The sequence below is a fragment of the Pongo pygmaeus genome, chromosome 6 (genome assembly GCF_028885625.2).
Source record: "Pongo pygmaeus isolate AG05252 chromosome 6, NHGRI_mPonPyg2-v2.0_pri, whole genome shotgun sequence".
NCBI classification, from domain to species: Eukaryota; Metazoa; Chordata; class Mammalia; order Primates; family Hominidae; genus Pongo; species Pongo pygmaeus.
The window spans coordinates 110,133,295-110,158,880 of NC_072379.2; the positions used below are offsets into that span (position 1 = coordinate 110,133,295).

The 25,586-nt window shown below is 37.6% G+C and overlaps 1 protein-coding gene across 8 annotated transcripts in view; it reads right to left on the bottom strand.

The window, feature by feature from the left end:
• The window catches only part of IMMP2L (inner mitochondrial membrane peptidase subunit 2), a 945,432-nt gene that overhangs the window by 836,180 nt on the left and 83,666 nt on the right, over positions 1-25,586 (bottom strand). For all 8 annotated transcript variants that reach the window (XM_063667728.1, XM_054495032.2, XM_054495035.2 and 5 more), the window contains one exon: positions 5,568-5,671. In XM_063667728.1, the coding sequence (XP_063523798.1) occupies positions 5,568-5,671 (104 nt within the window). The remainder of the gene's footprint in view (positions 1-5,567; positions 5,672-25,586) is intronic.

The window sequence follows — 25,586 nt, forward strand, 5'->3', positions numbered from 1 at the left end:
CCAGGTGTTTACCTATCTTTAGAAATCTACCTTTGCTTCATAGGAACTACCCTTAGTGTTTTCCATCTCAGACTTTGGGATTTTATCTTAGTTCACTTCAGACATACTCCAGGGATGCAGCAGTGTACAATGGGAAAAGATTTAGACATAGTGTTATCAAATAGAAATAAAATGTATGTCACATGAGTAATTTTACATTTTCTACTAGGCATATTTAAAAAGGAAGAATCAGCCAGATGCACTGGTTATGCCTGTAGTCCCAGCCACTCAGGAGGCTGAGGCAGGATGATCACTTAGGCCCAGGAGTTCATGCCCAGCATGGGCAGCATAGCAAGACCCAATCTCTTATAAAATAAAACTAGAAGAAAAAGAGGAAAAAGAAACAAGTAGAATTTTAGTAATATATTTATTTGCATGAATATATCCAAATTATTATGATTTTAACGAGCAGCAATCACCACATTTCAAGTGTTCAGTAACTATAGGTGCTTGCTCTATCAGACAGTACAGGCTTAGAGTCAAATGAACGTGGATTCAAATTCTGGCCCTGCTTTTTACTTGTCATGCACTTGCTGCAAATCTGTTTCATTATGTTAAAAATTACTATCTCCAGATGTTGTGAGAATTAAATAAAAACAGCATACTCAAAGCACTTAGCACAATGCTTACTTACAGGCATGCTCATTCAATGAGAATTCCCTCACACCAACCTTCTACTATAGAACTGACACTGGCTCAATACAGTGAAATCTGTGATCCAGATTAAGAGGAAAGGAAGAGAAAGGAAGCCCTTGTTCCTTCCTTTCTAGCTCTCTATAAACTATGGCCATTTCTCCCACTCACACAGCTCTCCTTCTTTGCTTCCTAGCAGCTATAAATTTGACTCGGTAGACTTATTTCTAGAACCCCTGAACCCTTGTAGTCATGACCCAAGTATGTGGTTCCAAGAAACTAAAAAAAGAAACCCATGCCTGAAAGAGAAATCCTACCATCTCTTTCTCCTCTGCCCTGTGGTATCCACCTCCCCAGCTGGCCCTACTGCCTACTCAGACAGAGTTTCTCCTTCATTCAGGGTTCTCACTGCTGCAGCTTCCTCAGCCTCAACAACTGCCATTAACATTAGTGCTTCTCTATTGAAAGAGAGTCTGGCATCAAACATTAAAGAGGCTGAGCAGCATTCTGCAAAATAACTGGACAGTACCCTTCAAAAGTGTCAATGTCATAAAAGACAAAGATCAAGGAACTGGCATATACTGAAGGTGACTAAAGAGACATAAAAAATAAAAAATGAAAATATGAGATCTTGAGTAGGATCTTGGCCCAAAAAAATGACATTAGTGGGAAAACAGGTGAAATTTGAATAAGGTCTAGACCTATTTGTCTAATAAGATTAGATCTAATAATATTCTACTGATGTCAATTTCCTGGTTTCAATACTTGAACTATGGTTCTATATAATGTTAATATTAGGGGATTTGTGGGAATTCTCTATACTATTTTTGCAACTTTTCTTCAAAACAAATAAAAGTAAAATAAATTTAAAACACTTTTAAATGTGATTATTTAGGACTTTATTATGAAAGAACCTCTGTCCCAATGGACTTGTTAAGTGATATATTATTGTGAAATAGTGCAACTTATGTTAAGCCAAGAAGGCCATCACACAGGTTAATGAAAAGTCAATTCCAAGGTATAGAAAATCCACCTTAATCACCACTATGAGTTTGTAAATCACTAAGAGAGTATGATGCCACCTACATATACTATAGTGAGGACTTGATGGCAGCAAATCATATTTTGTGCAACCAATAATGTTATTAAATAAATGTAGCTACTGAATAACATACTTAAACAATAACTCCATTGTGACCAACTTTTTAAAGAAGGAAAGAGACAGTGAAAAATAAGAAAGATATGCAAAAAAATAATATGCACCCACCTGCCTCTGCCAGATCTCCCATGCTTTAGGAAACAACACTGGTCAACCAACTCTGAACAAAACCCCTTGCAATAGAAAGGACAATCTGCTTTGCTATATATGTGTATCCGTAACATGAATTAACATACACAATTGGTAAGTGGAGAAAAGATTTCAGTGTAATGCAGAAGTTACATTGGTTCATATGTAATTTTTTTCCCAGATCATTAATGTTTTGCCTTATTAGTACAGGCAACTGAAGGCTACGTATACTAATGGCAGCAAACCAGGAAGGAATCAGTATTATACATTCAACCTTTCTCTTAGAAGTGCTATTGCAAAGTTAACCCTGATCTTTGTTTATAAATAACTAAATAAATAAAACAAAGTAACACAAAACAATGAGGAGAGCATACAGCTCTGGTACCAGTACATTTTGTACAAAGCTTACAAGCTTTTCTCTATTTATGACTTGTGATGATAATGTCTTTCTGCCCTTGTATCTACAGACAGCCTCAACCCTTCCTTATACCACCTACCACCAAGCTATCTTCACCTTTTATGTTTTAAGTAAAATACTACTTTTACTGCAGTTTAATTATTAGAAACTTCATGTCTTTTAAACTGTGTTAGTATTTTTATTGAGATTGTTATTGTTTTCATCAGTGCTCTGTTTATAAAATTGAATAAGCCCTACTGATTTAAGTAAGAATTTGGAAACTGCAAATTTTCCAGAAAAGCATACATAATATTATAGTGAATTTTATATATATATATAGAAATGGTGTATTACCACACATTCCGAATACACTGTCTCAAGATTTTTTTAATATAAAAAGGTTATACTGGTTTGTTTTCAAAGATTACTTATTTATCAATGAAGTATACTGTTAATATCAATTTCTAAACAAAATTACGAAGTGTATTTTATAATCAGCTTTAAATTGAACATTTTAATATATATTTCTGTATTTGTCACACATTTCTTAAATAAATACGATGTTCCAATGTAGTAACAAAAATTATTATCTGTGTTAAAAACAAACTGATGCATTGTGTAAGAAAAGCAAATATTCAATATTTGACATAAATTAAATGTATATTATAAACTGCAATCAAACCAACATTAATCTTCTAAAATGAAGCAGTTTCTAAATTGTATGAAAATACATGGATACGGTCTAGAAAGCATGTTTGATCATAAGACTAAAAAGATACTTTTTATTAGGCAGGGTCTCACTGTCACCCAGGCCGGAGTGCAGTGGCACAATCACAGATTACTGCAGCCTCGACCTCCCAGGCTCAATCGATCTTCCTACCTCAGCCTCCCAGATACCTAGAACTACAGGCACACATCACCAAACCCGGCTAATTTTTGTATTTTTTGTAGAGACAGGGTTTCACCATGTTGCCCAGGCTGGTCTCAAACTCCTGCGCTTAAGGGATCCACACACCTTGCCCTCCCAAAGTGCCAGGATTACAGGCCTGAGCCACCTGGCCCTGACCTAAAAAAATACTTTAAATAATGCTAAAGAACAATTTAGCATCAGATTTTTTGTTTCTTTCTCAAAGTAACAATATTGCTTCACGATCATCTGTTGTTAAATATATAACACCAGTAACTAAGCACTCTTTTATGTAAATGGGTCCTCCTAAGAACAAGCACATGAAAGTTTGTGTTATTTGTACATGACAAAGATATAGCACATAACTGAGTCATTAAAAACACAGTTCAGGCCGGGCACGGTGGCTCACGCATGTAATCCTAGCACTTTGGGAGGCCGAGGTGGATAGATCACGAGGTCAGGAGATCAAGACCATCGTGGCTAACACGGTGAAACCCGTCTCTACTAAAAATACAAAAAATTAGCTGGGCGTGGTGGTGGGCGCCTGTAGTCACAACTACTTGGGAGGATGAGGCAGGAGAATGGCGTGAACCCAGGAGGCGGGGCTTGCAGTGAGCCAAGATCGCGCCACTGCACTCCAGCCTGGGCAACAAAGCGAGACTCTGTCTCAAAAAAAAAAAAAAAAAAACACAGTTCAACTGGAATATCTATAATTTATATATCAATTCCAATTTGAATAGAATATTTTTGAAGTTAATGTATATAATAAATATCTATCACTATGAATATTTACATAAAACAGTAATGTGCTCTTTTTAATATACTCCATGATATGGTAGGATACTTTTATGGACCCATGCAACCCTGAATATCAAGGAGCCCTGTTTTATTTTTCAATTATCTATTCAAGTCCACTTGGTTAGAGATAGTCAGCATGTTTCTCACGGGAAAAAAAAATACTGCACAATTGTCTGTGTATAGTGTGACCTCTTTCACTTGGGTGGGTATCCTTTCCATCACCAACTAAGTGAGGATATAACCTTGTCAAACCAAAGGCAAAAGAATAATGAGCATATGACAGGCTAACCCAGAATGGAAAAGGTTGTTTAGGAGGTTGCAAAAATAGTACTCTAAATGACAAAATAAAAGTACACTTCAAAGAGCAGGTTAATGTTTTTAAAAGCACTCAAAACCTGAGAAGCATTTAATCCCCCTCCTTGGATGTCTGCCATACAAAACTCCACTTGAATTTATTTCATTAGTCACTAACCAGATTTGGTTAATATGTTTTCAAATGAATACTGGTAGAATAGTCTGAAAGAAACACATTTACAGAATATCTATTTCCACAAAGCACTAGCCAAAGGTAAGTACAAATAAGCAGATGATGTCTTGCTTTTACCAAACAATTATAAGTTACCATCCAACAAGAAAAAAATCTTTCCAATTCAAGAATCAGAAATATAAATGGGAAAAGTATTTACCCAGTAGCAGGTTTTTACTGTCTCCAAATCAAATGGCAGTAACACTGCTACATTAATTGCTACCCCTAACTGGCATAACAGGGAATCATACTACAACATTTTTATAAATATTTGAAACCAGAAGAAATTAGACAAGTTTGGCTACAGTCTTCCTAGTGTAAATTTACTTTTAAAGCAAACAAACACAAATCTCCAAACTATTTAAGCCTGTCCTAGGACTATGTATTATATCATTGTGTCAGTTATGCACACTTTGACATTCCTTTTCTACATTAAGACTGGAATGAAATTTTTGATCCTGACCAGTCATCATATTATAACAGTGAAACAGTGCCACCTTTTGGCCCCAAACAGAAGCATCCAGTACTAGTCTTTCAAACTTCCTTTTTCAGTTAAACTCCTGATGTACATAAATGTCAATGATTTTCATGTCATAATTATCACCTTCTAGGAATACTTTTTAATCTATACAGACCAAGAAAACATTGGGGTAACAAAAAAGTTGCTTACCAAGATTCAAAATTTCAAAATATTCCAAAGTAATACGAAATGCACGTATTTTTCATAATTTCTAATCAACATTTCATTAAATACATTTTACCCAATCCAAATATGTTAGTCAACTAACATATTTTAAATGCAAAAAATTCTTTTTATAGCATTGTTACACTGCAAAATTGACTTTTTTAAAACACATTATATTTAACATGTATTCAATTTAATAATTGGCAATATGATATTAACAGTGGATTACCAGTTAAATCAGCATAAGTATAAATAATTTTATATACAAATAAAGTATGCTTCTGAGTTACTTACACCAATGATACAATGTCACCACGGTGTACTTCAAAATTCCTCACTTTCCAGTGGTTCAAAAGCACCACATCAGATGACTGGCTCCCCCCAGGATTCAAAGAAGGCTAGAAAATAAGGAGAAAGAGACACATCTATCATTTGTATCTTTCAATCTTCATGGTTCTTGCACTTCACAGCTCAAGTGGACTGAAATAAAACATTTCTAATACAGTACCTTTCTATAAATTGCTGTTCTAAAGTAACTGCAAATGATGAGTTTTCAAAAAGGCTCACTGGGATTCTTCACAGATGAACCAGAAAAAAATAAATTACCAATGCTTATTTGAAAGGAACGTGTGCTAGACATTAAAATCTTTAGTAAACTCCAGTAAAGAGGTATGAAAAGCCTTAAGAATAATATAAAAACATAAGAAGTGAGTCAAACCTCCTAACAAAATATCCAGATAGGATCTAATTCCACAGTAGTACACATCATTGTTCCATCTGGGGAAAAGAAGAAATAGTCCCAAATCACAGTCATATCCACAAATCTTCACAGTCATATGAAGAACTGAAGGGGGCAAAAGAAAGATGTGATAGGATTATCATTATAAAATGTATGGATTTCCCACTTTGACCTCTCTTTTCTCAAAAGAGCACATGTCCTAAGGGTCCTGGTCCCAGTTTGAGCCTAATAAGGGGCTTTCATCCTAGGATTCAGAGAAGTCTAACTGTGCCTGAGGGTTAATGGATCAAGAACTGAGAAACATTTTGTGTAAGAATTTTTCTAAAGGTCAGGAACCATACAGGCACAAAAATTTGATTGGGGAACTATGAAACCAGCATACTTGTCATTTCGACAGGGGTACAGACAAAGCCAATGAATAACAAGCTTGAGGCAAGAACAGGGGGACAAAATAATTAGGAAAGCTAAGACAGCCTTTTCACTGTTTTTTATACTTTTTTTTCATTTTTTATTTCAATAGGTTTTGTAAGAAAAGGCAGTGTTCGGTTATATGAGTTAAGCTCTTCAGCAGTGACTTCTGAGATTCTGGTGCACCCATCACCCGAGCAGTGTACACTGTACCCAGTGTGTAGGCTTTTATCCCTCACCACCACCCACATTTTCCCCCAAGTCCCCAAAGTCCAATGTATGATTCTTATGCCTTTGTGCCCTCATAGCTTAGCTCCCACATATCAGTGAGAACATAAAATGTTTGGTTTTCCATTCATGACTTACTTCACTTAGAATAATAGTCTCCAATTCCATTCAGATTGCTGTGAATAACATTATTTTGTTACTTTTTATGGCTGAGTAATATATATACACACCACATTTTCTTTATCCACTCATTGATTGATGGGCATTTGGGCTGGTTCCATATTTTGCAACTGTAAATTGTGCTGCTATAAACGTGTGTGCAAGTACACATCTTTTTCATATAATGAGTTATTTTTTCATATAATGAGTTTATTTTCCTCTGGGTAGATAGCTAGTATTGCTAGGGACTGCTGGATCAAACGGTAGATCTACTTTAGTTATTTAAGGAACCTCCATGCTGTTTTCCATAGTGGTTGTACTAGTTTACATTGCCACCAACAGTGTAAAAGTGTTTCCTTTTCACCACATCCACATCAACATCTATTATTTTTTGATTTTTTGATTATGGCCATTCTTGCAGGAGTGAGGTAGTATTGCATTGTGGTTTTGATTTGCATTTCCCTGATAATTAAAGATGCTGAAGATTTTTTCATATGCTTGTTGGCCATTTGTGTATCTTCTCTTGAGAACTGTCTATTCACGTCCTCAGTCCACTTTTTTTTTTTCTTTTTGAGATGGAGTCTCACACCGTTGCCCAGGCTGGAGTGCAGTGGCGTAATCTCGGCTCACTGCAAGGTCCGCCTCCCGGGTTCAAGCCATTCTCCTGCCTCAGCCTCCCGAGTAGCTGTGACTAGAGGCGCCTGCCACCACGCCCAGCTAATTTTTTGTATTTTCAGTAGAGACCGGGTTTCACCATGTTAGCCAGGATGGTCTCGATCTCCTGACCTTGTGATCTGCCCGCCTTGGCCTCCCAAAGTGCTGGGATTACAGGCGTGAGCCACCATGCCTGGCCTCAGCCCACTTGTTGCTGGGGTTGTCCTTTCTTGCTGATTTGAGTTCTGACTCTCCAATAATGCTACCATGGGAAGTGGCCATTTCTGTGGTGATAGGAAAGGTGCCAAGCAACAACTGAGACTCTCCGCCTTCACTGAGGGGCTGATGACAGCAGCCAGTGGAGACACAACAACAGCAACCAGGGTAGAAGCAAGGAAAACAGTGGGGCAACAGCTAGTCCCTGGAGCAGTAATGATGTGCCTTTTGTTAAAGATTCCTGGGATTACTTGTAGATTTTCTACAAAGCAAGAGTTGACAAATATGTCAAAATTCTGCGTGGAGGCTAGTATCCTGACACTATTTTTGATCCAGGGTTTTGCAGCTGAAAAATACTGGTTATCCTTGAACATCTCAAACACTTTCAGAGCTTTCACCAACTCCTTTAGTGATAATACCTAAATCTCTAACTTAAATTCCCTGCTACTCATTTCACTTAACTACCTGACAAAAAAATCAACAGGATTAAAATGGAATTTGTTATCATTTCAACAAATAAATTTTTTTTTTGAGACAGTCTCTTCTGCTCTTCTGCCTCAGCCTCCTGAGTAGAGCTGGGACTACAGGTGTGCGCCACTACGCCCAGCTAATTTTCGTATTTTTAGTAGAGACAGGGTTTCACCATATTGGCCAGGCTGGTCTTGAACTCCTGATCTTGTGATCCGCCCGCCTCAGCCTCCCAAAGTGCTGGCATTACACACGTGAGCCACCGCGCCTGTCCTCTTTTTTTTTTTTTTTTTTTTTTTAAGAGGGTCTCGCTCTGTCACTTAGGCTGGAGTACACCGGCATGATCATAGTTCACTGTAGCCTTGAACTCCTGGGCTCAGTCTCCCAGTTCCCAGGTAGCTAGGACTACAGGTCTACAAGTGCATACCACCACATCAAGCTAAGTCGGTGTTTTTTTTCCCCCTTTTTTTTTTTTAGAGATGGGAGGGTCTTGCTATGTTGACCAGGATGGTCTTGAACTCCTGACCTCAAGCAATCCTCTTGCCTTGCCATCCAAAACGCTGAGATTACAGGTACGAGCCACCATGCCCAGCCCTTTCTTATTTTCTTACATCCGGTTTACCCTTTTCCCAGTCAACCAGCTTAAAAATCTTAGTTGTCTTCTTACTTCTCATCCAACCAGTCAGCAAGCTAAAGGGATCTTTTTTTAATCATAATGTCTTCTACTTTTGGCACATGTTTTCTTTCCTCTCTAGCATCATCATATTTCAAGCACCTATCATTATGTAACTCATGCTATATCTATACTAATCAGTCTCTCACCTCCAACTTAGAAATGATTCCATTTCTTTCTAGTTATATGATCTTCAGCAAGTTACTTAACTTCAGTATGCCATTCATTACTAGGAAAATGGTGATGAATAATAACTATTATCTAATTAATAATTAAATAATAATAGCCAATACCTACCAAGTACTTACCATGTGTCCTGGTCTAATAACAATAGCCAGACATGTTAAGTGCTTACCATGTGCAAGACACTGTTTAAGGGCTTTACAAATATAATTGACCCTTGAACAACACAGGTTTGAACTGCATGGGTCCAACAACACACAGATTTTTTTCAATAAAAGTTACACTTCGCCCACTTTTTGATGGGGTTGTTTGTTTTTTTCTTGTAAATTTGTTGGAGTTCATTGTAGATTCTGGATATTAGCCCTTTGTCAGATGAGTTGGTTGCGAAAATTTTCTCCCATTTTGTAGGTTGCCTGTTCACTCTGATGGTAGTTTCCTTTGCTGTGCAGAAGCTCTTTAGTTTAATTAGATCCCATTTGTCAATTTTGGCTTTTGTTGCCATTGCTTTTGGTGTTTTAGACATGAAGTCCTTGCCCATGCCTATGTCCTGAATGGTAATGCCAAGGTTTTCTTCTAGGGTTTTTATGGTTTTAGGTCTAACATTTAAGTCTTTAATCCATCTTGAATTGATTTTTGTATAAGGTGTAAGGAAGGGATCCAGTTTCAGCTTTCTACATATGGCTAGCCAGTTTTCCCAGCACCATTTATTAAATAGGGAATCCTTTCCCCATTTCTTGTTTTTCTCAGGTTTGTCAAAGATCAGATAGTTGTAGATATGTGGCATTATTTCTGACGGCTCTGTTCTGTTCCATTGATCTATATCTCTGTTTTGGTACCAGTACCATGCTGTTTTGGTTACTGTAGCCTTGTAGTATAGTTTGAAGTCAGGTAGTGTGATGCCTCCAGCTTTGTTCTTTTGGCTTAGGATTGACTTGGCGATGCGGGCTCTTTTTTGGTTCCATATGAACTTTAAAGTAGTTTTTTCCAATTCTGTGAAGAAAGTCATTGGTAGCTTGATGGGGATGGCATTGAATCTGTAAATTACCTTGGGAAGGATGGCCATTTTCATGATATTGATTCTTCCTACCCATGAGCATGGAATGTTCTTCCATTTGTTTGTATCCTCTTTTATTTCCTTGAGCAGTGGTTTGTAGTTCTCCTTGAAGAGGTCTTTCACATCCCTTGTAAGTTGGATTCCTAGGTATTTTATTCTCTTTGAAGCAATTGTGAATGGGAGTTCACTCATGATTTGGCTCTCTGTTTGTCTGTTATTGATGTATAAGAATGCTTGTGATTTTTGCACATTGATTTTGTATCCTGAGACTTTGCTGAAGTTGCTTATCAGCTTAAGGAGATTTTGGGCTGAGACAATGGGGTTTTCTAGATATACTATCATGTCATCTGCAAACAAGGACAATTTGACTTCCTCTTTTCCTAATTGAATACCCTTGATTTCCTTCTCCTGCCTAATTGCCCTGGCCAGAACTTCCAACACTATGTTGAATAGAAGTGGCGAGAGAGGGCATCCTTGTCTTGTGCCAGTTTTCAAAGGGAATGCTTCCAGTTTTTGCCCATTCAGTATGATATTGGCTGTGGGTTTGTCATAAATAGCTCTTATTATTTTGAGATACGTCCCATCAATTCCTAATTTATTGAGAGTTTTTAGCATGAAGGGTTGTTGAATTTTGTCAAAGGCCTTTTCTGCATCTATTGAGATAATCATGTGGTTTTTGTCTTTGGTTCTGTTTATATGCTGGATTACATTTATTGATTTGCGTATATTGAACCAGCCTTGCATCCCAGGGATGAAGCCCACTTGATCATGGTGGATAAGCTTTTTGATGTGCTGCTGGATTCTGTTTGCCAGTATCTTATTGAGGATTTTTGCATCAATGTTCATCAAGGATATTGGTCTAAAATTCTCTTTTTTTGTTGTGTCTCTGCCAGGCTTTGGTATCAGGATGATGCTGGCCTCATAAAATGAGTTAGGGAGGATTCCCTCTTTTTCTATTGATTGGAATAGTTTCAGAAGGAATGGTACCAGCTCCTCCTTGTACCTCTGGTAGAATTCGGCTGTGAACCCATCTGGTCCTGGACTTTTTTTGGTTGGTAAGCTATTGATTATTGCCACAATTTCAGCTCCTGTTATTGGTCTATTCAGAGATTCAACTTCTTCCTGGTTTAGTCTTGGGAGGGTGTATGTGTTGAGGAATTTATCCATTTCTTCTAGATTTTCTAGTTTATTTGCATAGAGGTGTTTGTAATATTCTCTGATGGTAGTTTGTATTTCTGTGGGATCGGTGGTGATATCCCCTTTATCATTTTTTATTGCATCTATTTGATTCTTCTCTCTTTTTTTCTTTATTAATCTTGCTAGCGGTCTATCAATTTTGTTGATCCTTTCAAAAAACCAGCTCCTGGATTCATTTATTTTTTGAAGGGTTTTTTGTGTCTCTATTTCCTTCAGTTCTGCTCTGACACTTCTCAAAAGAAGACATTTATGCAGCCAAAAAACACATGAAAAAATGCTCACCATCACTGGCCATCAGAGAAATGCAAATCAAAACCACAATGAGATACCATCTCACACCAGTTAGAATGGCAATCATTAAAAAGTCAGGAAACAACAGGTGCTGGAGAGGATGTGGAGAAATAGGAACACTTTTACACTGTTGGTGGGACTGTAAACTAGTTCAACCCTTGTGGAAGTCAGTGTGGCGATTCCTCAGGGATCTAGAACTAGAAATTCCATTCGACCCAGCCATCCCATTACTGGGTATATACCCAAAGGACTATAAATCATGCTGCTATAAAGACACATGCACACGTATGTTTATTGCGGCATTATTCACAATAGCAAAGACTTGGAACCAACCCAAATGTCCAACAATGATAGACTGGATTAAGAAAATGTGGCACATATACACCATGGAATACTATGCAGCCATAAAAAATGATGAGTTCACGTCCTTTGTAGGGACATGGATGAAACTGGAAATCATCATTCTCAGTAAACTATCGCAAGAACAAAAAACCAAACACCGCATATTCTCACTCATAGGTGGGAATTGAACAATGAGAACACATGGACACAGGAAGGGGAACATCACACTTCGGGGACTGTTGTGGGGTGGGGGGAGGGGGGAGGGATAGCATTGGGAGATATACCTAATGCTAGATGACAAGTTGGTGGGTGCAGCGCACCAGCATGGCACATGTATACATATGTAACTTACCTGCACATTGTGCACATGTACCATAAAACCTGAAGTATAATAATGATAATAATAATAATAATAATAAAAGAAAAAATAAATTAAAAAAAAAAAAAAGTTACACTGAGTGTGCCTGCCTCTCCTGCTTCCCTTTCCACCTCTTCTACATCTGCCACCCCTGAGACAGTAAGACTAACTCCTCTTCTTTCTCCTCCTCCTCCTTAGCCTACTCAATATGAAGACAGTGAGGATGAAGTCCTTTACGATGATCCTCTTCCATTTAAGAAACAGAAATATCTTTTTCTCTTTCTTATGATGTTCTTAATAACATTTTCTTTTCCCATCTTACTTTATTGTAAAAATATAGTATATAATACATATAGCATATAAAAATATGTGTTAATCTCACTGTTTATGTTAACAGTAAGGCTTCTGGTCAGGAGTAGACTATCAGTAGTTAAGCTGTGGGGTGTGGGGCAGTCAAACCTTATATGCAAATTTTTAACTGCATGGGAGTTGGGTCCCTCACCCCCTCATTGTTCAAGAGTGAACTGCACTACCTTATTTGGTAAGATCATTCATTTAAAGTGCTTATGGTAGTTCTTGGCCCATAGTTACCTCTCAATAACTTCTATTATTGATATTTCTACATCACAATTTTAATTTTAGGCAGGTCTGTACTCTCTACCCCCAGGTTCCTCCTCTGTCTCTATCCCTAGTGAGGAACAGAGTTGATATGGTAGCGGAAGTCCAAAGGGCTTTACTGAGCCATGGTGCTGGGGAATGGAGCTTTTGTCATCACAACAGTAGGTTAGATTATTAAAAGTTGAGCTTCCACGAGGGTACGCTCTCTATCTCATTCATATTTCTCATTCAAATTCTCTATCTCCCTCTTCCTCTCTGTCTTTGACCTCAGTATCCACAGGTCCTCTTCCCTAATTTCTTTGTATTCTTTTTCCTATATAACTGACACAGTAAAGGTGACCTGGAGGGAGACCATCTGGGCTCTGGACCATAAAGAGAAAATCTTCCTATTGTACTTTCACTGCATTCGGTTTTTTTTTTTCTTTTTTCTTGCCATAATAGTGAAGGAACAAAAGGTGATTTAATTATTTCTGACTGTTCTTCTTGGTCTCTTTTACTGGTGTTTTTTTTTGAAGTTTGTGACCGCAACTCATAAGATCAAAAATCCCAAGTTCACCATCACATCCTATGATTATTTCTATCATAATATTTAAATGTGCATTATAATCGCTCCCTTGTCTCTCTTTCCAAGAGTCTATAAGCTCTTTTTTTTTTCTAAGTTTTGAGAATAAATTATTTCCTATGCCTATATTTTTGAGATCGGGCACTTTGCAGGTAATTAACACATTTTAGTTGAAAGAATAAAAAAACATCAATTAGTGGAATTTCCAAAGATTTTCAAAATTAACAAGTTCAAAACAAAGATCCTATTCCAGCCCACTCCAGCCCCCAAATATACTTCCCCTCCTTATTTAACAGTAGTACCATTTACCCTATCCCCCATACTAGAAGACGCATAAGTCAGGTCCAGTTTCTAACCCGCTCTTTGAATGCCTCATCATCAGACTTCCCCTCTGTCAAGAATGTTTTTTCTACACTTGGAAACTTCTAGTCATTTGTCAAAGTCCTTATCTGATGGGGACTCCTCTGTAAAGCCTTTAAAAAAAATAAAAATAAAAAACCTGCTGCAGTTCCCTTAAGGAAATTGGAAAATTACATCGTGGTGTTCCAACAATGGGGATAGAAAAATCCCCACTGACCCAAATTTTAACTTCATCTTTCCCTTATAGAATCACTCAAATGCCCAACTTTTCTAATTGTAATTGCTAGAACCAAAAGGTAAAGCATTATAAACAAAAGATTTATGCAAGGGAAGAAAACAGAAGGAAGCATATCTAACTTCCAATAGTGAAGTACTAGAATCAACAGTCAACACCTGAATGACATTGCTTGATTTTATAAAGGAAGCAATAGTTTTCTTTTACCTTTTCTTTCCTCCACAAGTTTAAATTAGCTACTCCCTCATGTGCGCTCCCATAGCAATGCAGGTACTTACTAGGTATCTGCCTACAGATAAGACTCTTCCACTCAGGTCTAAGTTTCTCAACTGCTGAAACCATGTCTTAGCCATTTTTGTACACCTAATCCCAGAACAGTGGTTGGAAAATAATATTTCTATAAAGTCTAAAAGATTAAAGGTTTTTAAAAGCATATTTAAATCAGATAGTTTCTAGAATATACATTATCTAAATAATGTATACATCTCTTTCAATGAAAACATTCTACATAAGTAAGTATAGTAAGAAATTTTTTGTGTCTCATCAAGTTAGGCAATTTAAGAGTTAGAAATAGTTGAATAGGGCTTTATTATTCATAATGAAATAATGGTAATCACAACACAATAAACTATCGTGTTTATTAATCTAACACTTATGAATATCAACAAAACATCATAAAGAAAAACTTTCTTGAATTGGGAAGTTGTTCCTATAGCACTATAAGAACCACAGTTTTCTGTACTTCACTAAAAACAAAAGCTTTATTAAAAAGAAAAAAAACAGGCCGGGCGCAGTGGCTCAGGCCTGTAATCCCAGCACTTTGGGAGGCCGAGGCGGGTGGATCACGAGGTCAGGAGATCAAGACCATCCTGGCTAACACGGTGAAACCCTGTCTCTACTAAAAATGCAAAAAAATTAGCCGGGCGTGGGGGTGGGCGCCTGTGGTCCCAGCTACTCGGGAGGCTGAGGCAGGAGAATGGCGTGAACCCGGGAGGTGGAGCTTGCAGTGAGCCGAGATTGCGCCACTGCACTCCAGCCTGGGCGACAGAGCAAGACTCCGTCTCAAAAAAAAAAAAAAAGAAAAGAAAAAAACAGTGACCAGTCACGGTGGCTCACGCCTGTAATCCCAGCACTTTGGGAGGCCGAGGCAGGCAGATCACGAGGTCAGAAGATCGAGACCATCCTGGCTTAACACGGTGAAACCCCGTCTCTGCCAAAAAATACAAAAAATTAGCTGGGTGTAGTGGTGGGCCCCTGTAGTCCCAGCTACTCGGGAGGTTGAGGCAGGAGAATGGCGTGAGCCCAGGAGGCGGGGCTTGCAGTGAGCCGAGACCACGCCACTGCACTCCAGGCTGGGCGACAGAGCGAGACCCCGTCTCAAAAAAAAAAATGGAGCAAGCAATTTTTTCAAATCGATGAAGTTAAACATATCAAGTAGAAATTAAAAGTCATAAATAATAATTTGATATGGCCACAGAATCTGTATTTTCTTGTTATGTTGTTAATATTTTAAATCCTAGATTCCAAGAGACTACATCAAAATATAACTAACTTAATAAAGTTTTTGAAGAAATCTCAGAGAATATTTAATCTAGGAGTTTCCACCTGTATCTCCAAGTATTTGATTGTATCAGATATTCCTGCTAGTAGTCACAGTAATTTTCAGTAGCAAAAGGAAAAACACTAACAAAGAACAAAACAAGCCAAATATCTGCTGTGGACTGAGTAAGAAAGATCCACCCTCACCCAACGTGGGCAGGCACCATACAATTAGTTGAGGGCTTGGATACAACAACAAGAAGAGGAAAGGTAAATATTCTCTCTCTGTCTCTCTCAACAACTTGCATTCTCACACTCATCTATTTCTCTGCTTCTCCCATGAACCACTAAAGTTAAAAATCAAACTTGGAGAAGCGTTTTGAATAGTCCTTGCCCTAAACACAGAAAACTATGTTCAAATTTTGTCTCCATTTCTTATTAACCATATTACCTTAAACAAATTATTTAACCTGTCTCATTTCCTCATCTATAAAATGGGGACTGACTGCAGGAACACTGATCTCATGGGGTTGCTACAAGAATTAAATGAGACAGTCTACAAAACATTACAGTCATGAAACAGGTAGCAGTCAACAAATAGAACACTAATGATGATGGCAGCAATAACAAAACAAAGGGAAACAAAATCAGGTACGGTATCCTTTCCATAAGATTTAAGAAAAATTAAACATTTAAATATTGCCCTGCACATTTCTCATTTTACATAGTAAACTGAAAGTTTCTACCCCTCATTTCTAAATTCTTTGTTGACAGTTTCCTCACTTTTTTAAAGCAAGTAAAGTTAGGATGCTTTTATTTGGAGCCTTAATTGTTCTGCCTCTATAAATTAATCCAAAAAAATTTAATGTACATGATTAGTTATGAATACCTATAAGAATTTTATACCCGTTATGTTTTAAATTCTTATTTTTAAAACATATACACACATACAGAGGTATATAAAAACATATACATTTAAAAATCTAACAGTTCTTAGCTGTGGTTGATGAAATGATTTCCTTCTCCCCCACTGCTTACCCCTCCCCACACCTTGTTTTCCTCTGGCTCAGTTATATCTCACAAATTGTTTTTTATAATGAACATATATTTAGTTTGTATGCTTTGCTCTGACCTAAGTACTATATAGTTCACTCTAAGAAATACAAGTCAGCATATTTCAACAGATGTTAGTAAGTTATGCTAAAGCTAGAAATAGCCAATATCTATCGAATCTGCTTTTGGAACAAGCATAACACAAAAGTTAGGCTTTAACCTTTTCTCTGATCAAAGACTATGCTGAATGATTTTTATTTGTCCTACAAACAAATATCATTGTCAAGGTATCCTAAATCCTCAGCTTGTGTCTAACTTCAAATCATATGACAGGCTTGGAAGAATTTATGTTTCGGTTTACAAAAATAAAATTCTCTTAGAGAATTAAGCATAGTCACAGTATACTTCTTGCCTTGTAAGACTTAACTGAAGCCATCAATCAATCAGTGGTATTACTCTGGCTTTTTACTACAAATTTTTTATTCATTTTTTAATTTTAAAGAATCTACGGCCTATGATTCACTGCCTCCAAGATATCAAGAAAGCCTGGTTTTGACCTTACTTCTTTGGGTGCAATGCTTTCAACCTTTTCAGGCTTATAAAAAGCACCACTCACACTGGCTACATACAATTTACAACAGGCAAATATCAAACTTTGTGCTTTTAAGTGAGATAGAGCCCAGCTGCAGCCACAAGGACCCACCAGTAGCCCTCAGACTTCTTTTGAAGAACCATTACTTTGAAGACATATCTGTGGAGGCGGGGGCAATAACAGAAGAAACTGAAATAGTACTGTTGATTTAGACTTTTTAACACTGCAGCACTGGCCAAGAAGCATGAAGTAAGTACGGTTAAAGTAAATGTACATTCTGATTACAGAATTATTAGATGCCACACCTTTGAAGGAATGTGGACAATATGGTCTACAATGCCATTTTTCTTCCCTTGCTATTCAGGGGTCTCCATAATTTGCATGGCTTCTAGAGTTCTCAGATTTGTCTCTCTAGGCGTGCATAATAAAATAGACTATAATGTACACAGGTCTGTACAAAGCTGTAAGTTAGAAATGGAACATTCCTCTTACATAATGGGTACTTATTACCCATACCCCTTCTGATGGTTAATTTTAGGTGTCAACTTGACTAGATTAAGGCTACCCAGAATGCTAAGAAAGCATTATTCTGTGGCAATCATTAAAAAGTCAGGAAACAACAGGTGCTGGAGAGGATGTGGAGAAATAGGAACACTTTTACACTGTTGGTGGGACTGGAAACTAGTTCAACCCTTGTGGAAGTCAGTGTGGCGATTCCTCAGGGATCTAGAACTAGAAATTCCATTTGACCCAGCCATCCCATTACTGGGTATATACCAAAGGACTATAAATCATGCTGCTATAAAGACACATGCACACGTACGTTTATTGCGGCATTATTCACAATAGCAAAGACTTGGAACCAACCCAAATGTCCAACAATGATAGACTGGATTAAGAAAATGTGGCACATATACACCATGGAATACGATGCAGCCATAAAAAATGATGAGTTCATGTCCTTTGTAGGGACATGGATGAAATTGGAAATCATCATTCTCAGTAAACTATCGCAAGAACAAAAAACCAAACACCACATATTCTCACTCATAGGTGGGAATTGAACAATGAGAACACATGGACACAGGAAGGGGAACATCACACTCTGGGGACTGTTGTGGGGTGGGGGGAGGGGGGAGGGATAGCATTGGGAGATATACCTAATGCTAGATGACGAGTTAGTGGGTGCAGCGCACCAGCATGGCACATGTATACATATGTAACTAACCTGTACATTGCACACATGTACCCTAAAACCTAAAGTATAATAATAATAAATAAATTAAAAAAAAAAAAAAGAAAGCATTATTCTGGGTATATCTGTGAGGGAGTGTTTCCAGGAGAGATTGGCCTTTGAAGCACTGGATTGAGTAAGAAAGATCCACCCTCACCCAACATGGGCAGGCACCATGCAATTAGTTGAGGGCTTGGATACAAGAACAAGAAAGAGGAAAGGTAAATATTCTCATATTCTCTCTCTCTCTCTCTCTCTCTCTCTCTCATGAAGCTGGGACACCCTTCTTCTCTTTCCATTGGAAATCTTAGAACTCCAGATCCTCTGACTTTTAGACTCTGGGACTTGAACCAGCAGCCCCCAGGTCTCAGGCCCTTGGCCTTGGACTGAGAGTTATACCATCAGCTTCTGTGGTTCTGAGGCCTTCAGACTTGGACTGAGCCAAGCTACCCAGAGCTCCAGCTTGCAGATAGCCTATAATGAAACTTCTTAGCCTCCATAATCACATGACCCAATTCCTCTAATAAATTCCCTCTCATAGACAGATAGATAGATAGATAGATAGATAGACAGACAGACAGACAGACACATAAATATCCTATTTGTTCTGTCTCTCTGGTGAACTCTAATTATAATATAATTTAATTTTTCTTTTAAAAGCAAGCGTGTAAAACTACATTAATAAAATAAAAGTGAACATATAACATATTAATTTAATTCAGAATTATACTAGGTTGTTAATTTTTCATTCTCCTAATCTTAACTGCATGTTCTACTATAGAATGTCCCATCAAAGTGTCACAGGCACGCTCACCTACTACCTGTAGGAATGAAAATCTTTATAAACTATCAACAAGGTAATTTGCCAAAATATATTTAAAGTCCTAAAAGTGATCTTGTCCTTAAACTTGAAAATGTCACATTTAAAAAGATGTCCTAAGAAACTAATTAGACATATGTCCAAAGGAACATATACAAAGATATTCATCATACATTATTTACAATAGTGAATAGCTTCTCAGTCTTTCAGCTAAAATCAAGTGAATAACTGAGCCAAGCTCAACACCAATAATAGGAAACTGATTAAACCTTGGTTTAGCAATGGTTAAACTTTATGGATATAAAAAATGATTGTAAAAATTACATTGTGGAAAAATATATATTTGGATATGTCTGGAAAATAAGTGAAAAATGCGACATAGAAAAAACAAACTGGTATCCAATTTCGGGAAAGATGGGACGGAGGAAAAAAGGGAAGAACATTAAAAGAATAAAGTAAAGAAGGAAATTGTGCAGAAAAGAAAGAGAATAACTTATAATGGTTTAGAAATGCAAACTTCGAAGTCAGAAGCTGGGTTTAAATCTATGCAATCTTCAGTAAGTTATCCAATCTCTCTGATTGTATTTCTTCATCTGTTAAGTGGGTTAACAATAGTATCTTCATCGTACAGTTGTGGGGGATATTAAATAAACTAATATATATAAAGTCAATACTGTAATGACTTGAACATAGTGATCATTCAGTAATTTTTAACTATTAGTATTATATAACAATATATTTAAAATAATTCTGAAAGGTGGTATCAATTATTTATTTTCCATATTTTTCTATGTTTTCTAAGTTTTTTGCCAATCAATATGCAGTGCTTTTATATTAATGTAAGCACTAAGCAATGAATTGTTTTTATAGGGGAAAGCATCTGATTTTTATATCCTCTTATTACTAATATTTTTAAAGTTTGTGTTCTTTAAACAAGCTCTTCAGTATTTAAGCATCTCTGTAATTCAGGTTGCTACAACTAGATTGCAAGGTTCAAATCTGCAAAGTTTCTGTTTCAATGCACTAATTATAAAATACTACCATTAAATACGTGCATAGTGTTTCCTAGCTAATAAAACGCGTTTTGAGACAGCTATTCTAATTTATAGTTCTAATTAACCATATTAGAAATAGATCACATATGGTCAATGAAATAAAAAATTTATATAAACATATCTGCATATTAACCTGAAGACAGACTGCTATATGTAAAATAAGCCAGCTACACAGAAAAGCCCCAGCAAGATACATGCGGAATCTTTAACTTCCTCATAAAACTGAATAAGGCATGTAAAATAAGCCAGCTACACAGAAAAGCCCCAGCAAGATACATGCGGAATCTTTAACTTCCTCATAAAACTGAATAAGGCTTTCCTATTCATTGCTAAGTTTTTCTTGCTCAGAACCACTTTTCTGTCTCCTAACCTATTTAAAAAAAAAAAGTTCATAGTAAGCTGCGTAGCACAGAAAGGAAGTGATTCACCAAATAACAAAGATTTTAGGAGGCTGCATGATTCCCTCAGAAGCATGTAACTCCAAAGAGGCCAAATTCCCCAACATATACAATGGTGTAGCAATCTATTCACATGGCTTATATAATATCTGTGAGCAAATCTGTGAAGATAATACCATGGATTTTAGATCCTTTAGTTCTTCATTGTTGAACCTGATGCTGCATTATAAGGAAAAAAATAAAAAAGAACCAGTCACCATCCTAACACTACAAATGTGTATCAATAGAAGTTTTGGTACCTGGGTACCCTAAATTACATTGATCAAAGCTATTAGAACAAAGGAGCTCAAATGCATAGGAAACAGCTTATCAAAAGGAACTGAAAAGCATTGTGGCAGATAAAAAGGGAAAAAAAGGATATATACCTTAAATCACTTATCTACTGCTACAAAACAAACCACTCCAAAACTTAAAACAAAAATCATTTATTGGTTCTTGATTCCACGATTTAGGCTATGCTTAGCTATGCAATTAGCCAGCTTGTCTGGCTGTGATCACTCAGGCAGCTGCAGCCATGGAGGCAGCAGTGTTCCAGGAGCAAAACTCCCTCGTGTACGCATCTATCAAGCTTCTGTTTGCGTATTTGCTGATATTCCACCAGCCAAAAGGAGTCATACGGCCAAGTCAAGAATCAGTGTAGGAGAGGACGACATAGAGCTCAGTACCAAGGAGCATGACTCATGAGGGATGGGGTAGCGAATATCAATGTAACAATCTACCAAAGCTCTGCCCTCTAGCTCCAATGAATCACATCCCTCACACATGCAAAATACATGTAACCCTTCCTAAGAGCCCCAAAGTCTCCTCAGATGTTTGCAGTAGGATTCATGTCTGTTAATTCATGATATGTATCAGGTCCCAGTATGGATGAGGACTCTAGGGTGCAGCTCATCTCAAATCAGAGACTTATGAAGTGAAAAGATAAATTATCTGTCCTCCAAATACCAAACATATAATGGAAAGACAGAAGATAACCACAGATTTTAAAAGGCAATGAAAAAAAGCATAGAAGTCACTTGTCCATAGAAAGCCTAAAATCCAGCAGCATGTGTTGTCAAGGCCTCCCATCTCATAGAAAGGAATGTCCTTTAATTAAGGCTCTGTTCTGTTCTCTGGAATGGTTCCCTAATTTATGGGTCTGCATGGCTCTTAGCTCTGCCCTCTGGGCTTTGGGCTCTTTTTTAAAAAGAAAGGAGGCCAGGCTCACACCCGTAACACCAGCTTCTTGGGAGGTGGGAGGATGGCTCCAGGCCAAGAGTTTGAGACCACCTGGGCAACATAGTGAGACTGTCTCCACACACAAAAATTTTAAAAATTAGCTGTCCAGGACTTCGAGGCTGATTGCACCAATGCACTCCAGCCTGGGCAACAGGGCAAGACCCTGTCTCTTTAAAATAATAATAATAATAATAATAATATAAAAATAAATAATAAATTTAAAAAAATAAATGCTCCTTCATAATAAGGTGGACACACCCCAGAGGTCTCTTTCTAAATTGACCCCATTTTAGTCCAAGTTAATTCAATACCCTTAAAATGCTGTAGACTTCCCATTAATCTAGTTGGGGCTCATTCCATTCCCCCCCAAAACTACATCCATAACTTCCTTCTTTTTTCTTTTTCTTGCTCTATCACCCAGGCTGAAGTGCAGTGGTGCAATATCCGCTCACTGCAACCTCCGCTTCCCAGGTTCAAGTGATTCTCCTGCCTCAGCCTCCGGAGTAGCTGGGACTACAGGTGCATGCCACCACGCCAGGCTAATTTTTGTATTTTTAGTAGAGACGGGTTTTACCATGTTGGCCAGGATGGTCTCAATCTCCTGACCTCATGATCCACCTGCCTTGGCCTCCCAAAGTGCTGGGATTACAGGCGTGAGCCACCATGCCCAAACCTTAATTTTTTTCAAACCAGATCTTTTCTTTACTTTGAAAGTGTCAGGCTGCTGTGGCACAAAGCCCTGAAGAGTTTACAATCTATTTTGTCTAATCAAAAAGATATACTAAGTACCACCTTATATCTTTCTGAGGTTTTTTATGTTTTTGCTTTTGTTTTTGTTTGAGACAGAGTCTCACTCTGTCACCCAGGCTGGAATGCAGTGGCACAGTCTTGGTTTATTGCAACCTCTGCCTTCCGAGCTCTGGTGATCCTCCAACCTCAGCCTCCCAAGTAGCTGGGACTACAGGCGCATGCCACCAAGCCTAGCTAAGTTTTCTATTTTTAGTAGAGACAGAGTTTCGCCAGTTGCCCAGGTTGATCTCAAACTCCTGGGCTCAAGTGATCTGCAAGCCTTGGCCTCCCCAAGTGCTGGGATTATAGGTGTGAGCCACCACACCCGGCCCTGAGGTCTTAATAAAGAGTCTTCCAGTCCTGATTTGATCTCTTCCCCAGGCTATTTCTTACTTTGAGGATCTTTTGCCTGCTAGATACTGGGAATGAAAAATAGTTTTATTTTCCAACCCAAAAAAGTTCTGGGCACCCTATATTTCCTCTAATTTCTGCTATAAGTTCATTTCTCTCTTCCCATATCTTATATAAAGCTATACGAAGCCAGCTGACAATTTCAATATTTTTGCCTGGAAATCTCCTTAGCCAAATCTATAAGATCATTAGGTATATCTTCTATTTTTGAAGTTCTTACAGTTCACATTTTTAAAAAATGTTTAAGTACCATAAAACACAGATCATCGTAATTCCAGTCCCCAGTAACAGATACTTTACTATCTTTCTATTAACAGTTGTTTGCCATTTGTCCAGCGTCTGCCAAAACTCCCCTCACCACATTACCAGCCCCAAACTGCCACCCAGTCCCCAAATCAATTCTACTTATTTTAGGTTTTTGTTACAGTATCACTTCACTAATAATACCAATTTTTGTTTCGGTTATCTCTTGCTTCATAATAAACCACTCCAAAACTATATGTCTAAAAAGAACAACCAAAATGCATCTGCTTGTAATCCTGCAATCTTGGCTTCCCTCAGTTGGAAAGTTCAAGATGGCTTCATTGACATGTCAGGCACTCAACTGGGGCTGGAAGGCCAGGATGCTTCATTTATTCTCCAAAATCTCCGTCATCAGGATAGCATGAGTTTTTACATGTACCCAGCTCACAAGTACTGACCAAGCTCCTACTTGAGCAGTATTGCTTATATCCTACTGACCAAAACAAGTCACACGGTCAGAGTCATTGTGGGAGGAAACTACACAAATCAATGAGGGAGGCCTGATTCACTACTGAATCATTACCATAAAAATCTACACATATCTCATGCTAAATGAATGGGCCATCCATTCAGCTGACAATCTTGTGACTGTGCTTTCTGTTGATCATTTTAAAAGCTACAGAAATAAAAGATAGTTTATATTTTAAAAAGAAAGAAAAAAATTCACTGACAAAAAAATAAAAATTTTAAAGATAACTAAATAGTCTTAAAAGCAAATGACAAGCTAAAAAGTATAAAACAGGCATTTTAAAAAATAAAATTAAAAAAGCTTAAGAAGAAATAAAAATAAAGTTCATAAAATAGAAAAATTTTTAATTAAAATTTAAAAATTAAAAAAAACATATTATAAAATGATATACCCATTGGTATAATATTGTAGCGGTCTTTCTGCTCCTTAGCTCAGCTAGGTCCGAGTTCTTGTCACACAACCAGGAAGAATTAGGCATGCAGACACCAGAGAGTCAGTAAAGTAGAATTTAACAGGCGAAAAAGGAAAGCTCTCAGCAAAGAGGGGGCACAGAGGGTGGAAGGGGTATGATTCCCCTATCTGAAGGCAGGAAAGTCCCCAGTGTGGCTGGGTCCAGGGCCTTTTATAGACTCAGAATAGGGAGAGTGTGTTGTGGTTTGTGAGTATGCAAAAAAGGTTAAAGCAAAGACACCACTCAAAGGTGGGCACAACAGAGTAGAAAACCAATTAGGAAAGGGTAGGTATATGTAAAATAGGTGAATGGTGGGGATCTATCAGAGGAAAGCATGCCAAATAGGCAAGTTCTCAATCCAGTCTGAGGATGTAACTTGTAGCTTGGCTTTCAGGCTTTAACCTGTCTTGGGCTTGGAAGAGGGGTTTCACTGGGGACCCGCCCTATCTGCCTACGCATTTGGCTGCTTCCTGCCACTCTCAATATTAGAAACAATAAGCTAAAATTAGCACAAATATATGATGAATAATTTAACAGACAAACAGATAGGAAATAAAACAAATTTTTTAAAAGGTATAAGACTAAGAATTCAAAAGTTTAGTAAACAAAGGCAATCAGGATTTTCCAAGCAAAAGCCATTACCATGTCTAGCAAATCCCCCAACAATTTGCCCTCACCCAAGACATGGAGCTCTCCTTAAGGAAATGGTTCTCAAACTTTAGTATTTACAGTTTGTTAATGCAGATTCCAAGGTCCTCACAAAACGATTCTAATTTCATAGGTCTGAAATGGGGCTCATTAATCTTCATTAATAAGTACCCCAGATTATGTAATAAAAAAGGCCCAAGGACCACAGCAGCTACAAAAGGGTTTTCTCAAACAAGGGACAGACTATGGGGCTCCTTATCCTTCATGTTACACTTATTGCTTGAAGTGCTTATGACAAGCCCACATTTAAAATTTCAGAATCAAAAGTTAACATGCTCCACTCCCTTAGTTATAGCTCAATTTGAGCTGTCTCACCCTTGTAAGCTTCCCTCCAGCAATAAGGGAGCATTTTGCAAACTACAGGTCACAACCAATGAATGAGTCAGAATCATCAATTTAATAGGTTATGACCAGAACAGAAAATATCAGAGGGCATTGCACATAATGATAGTAATTACAGTTTAAGTA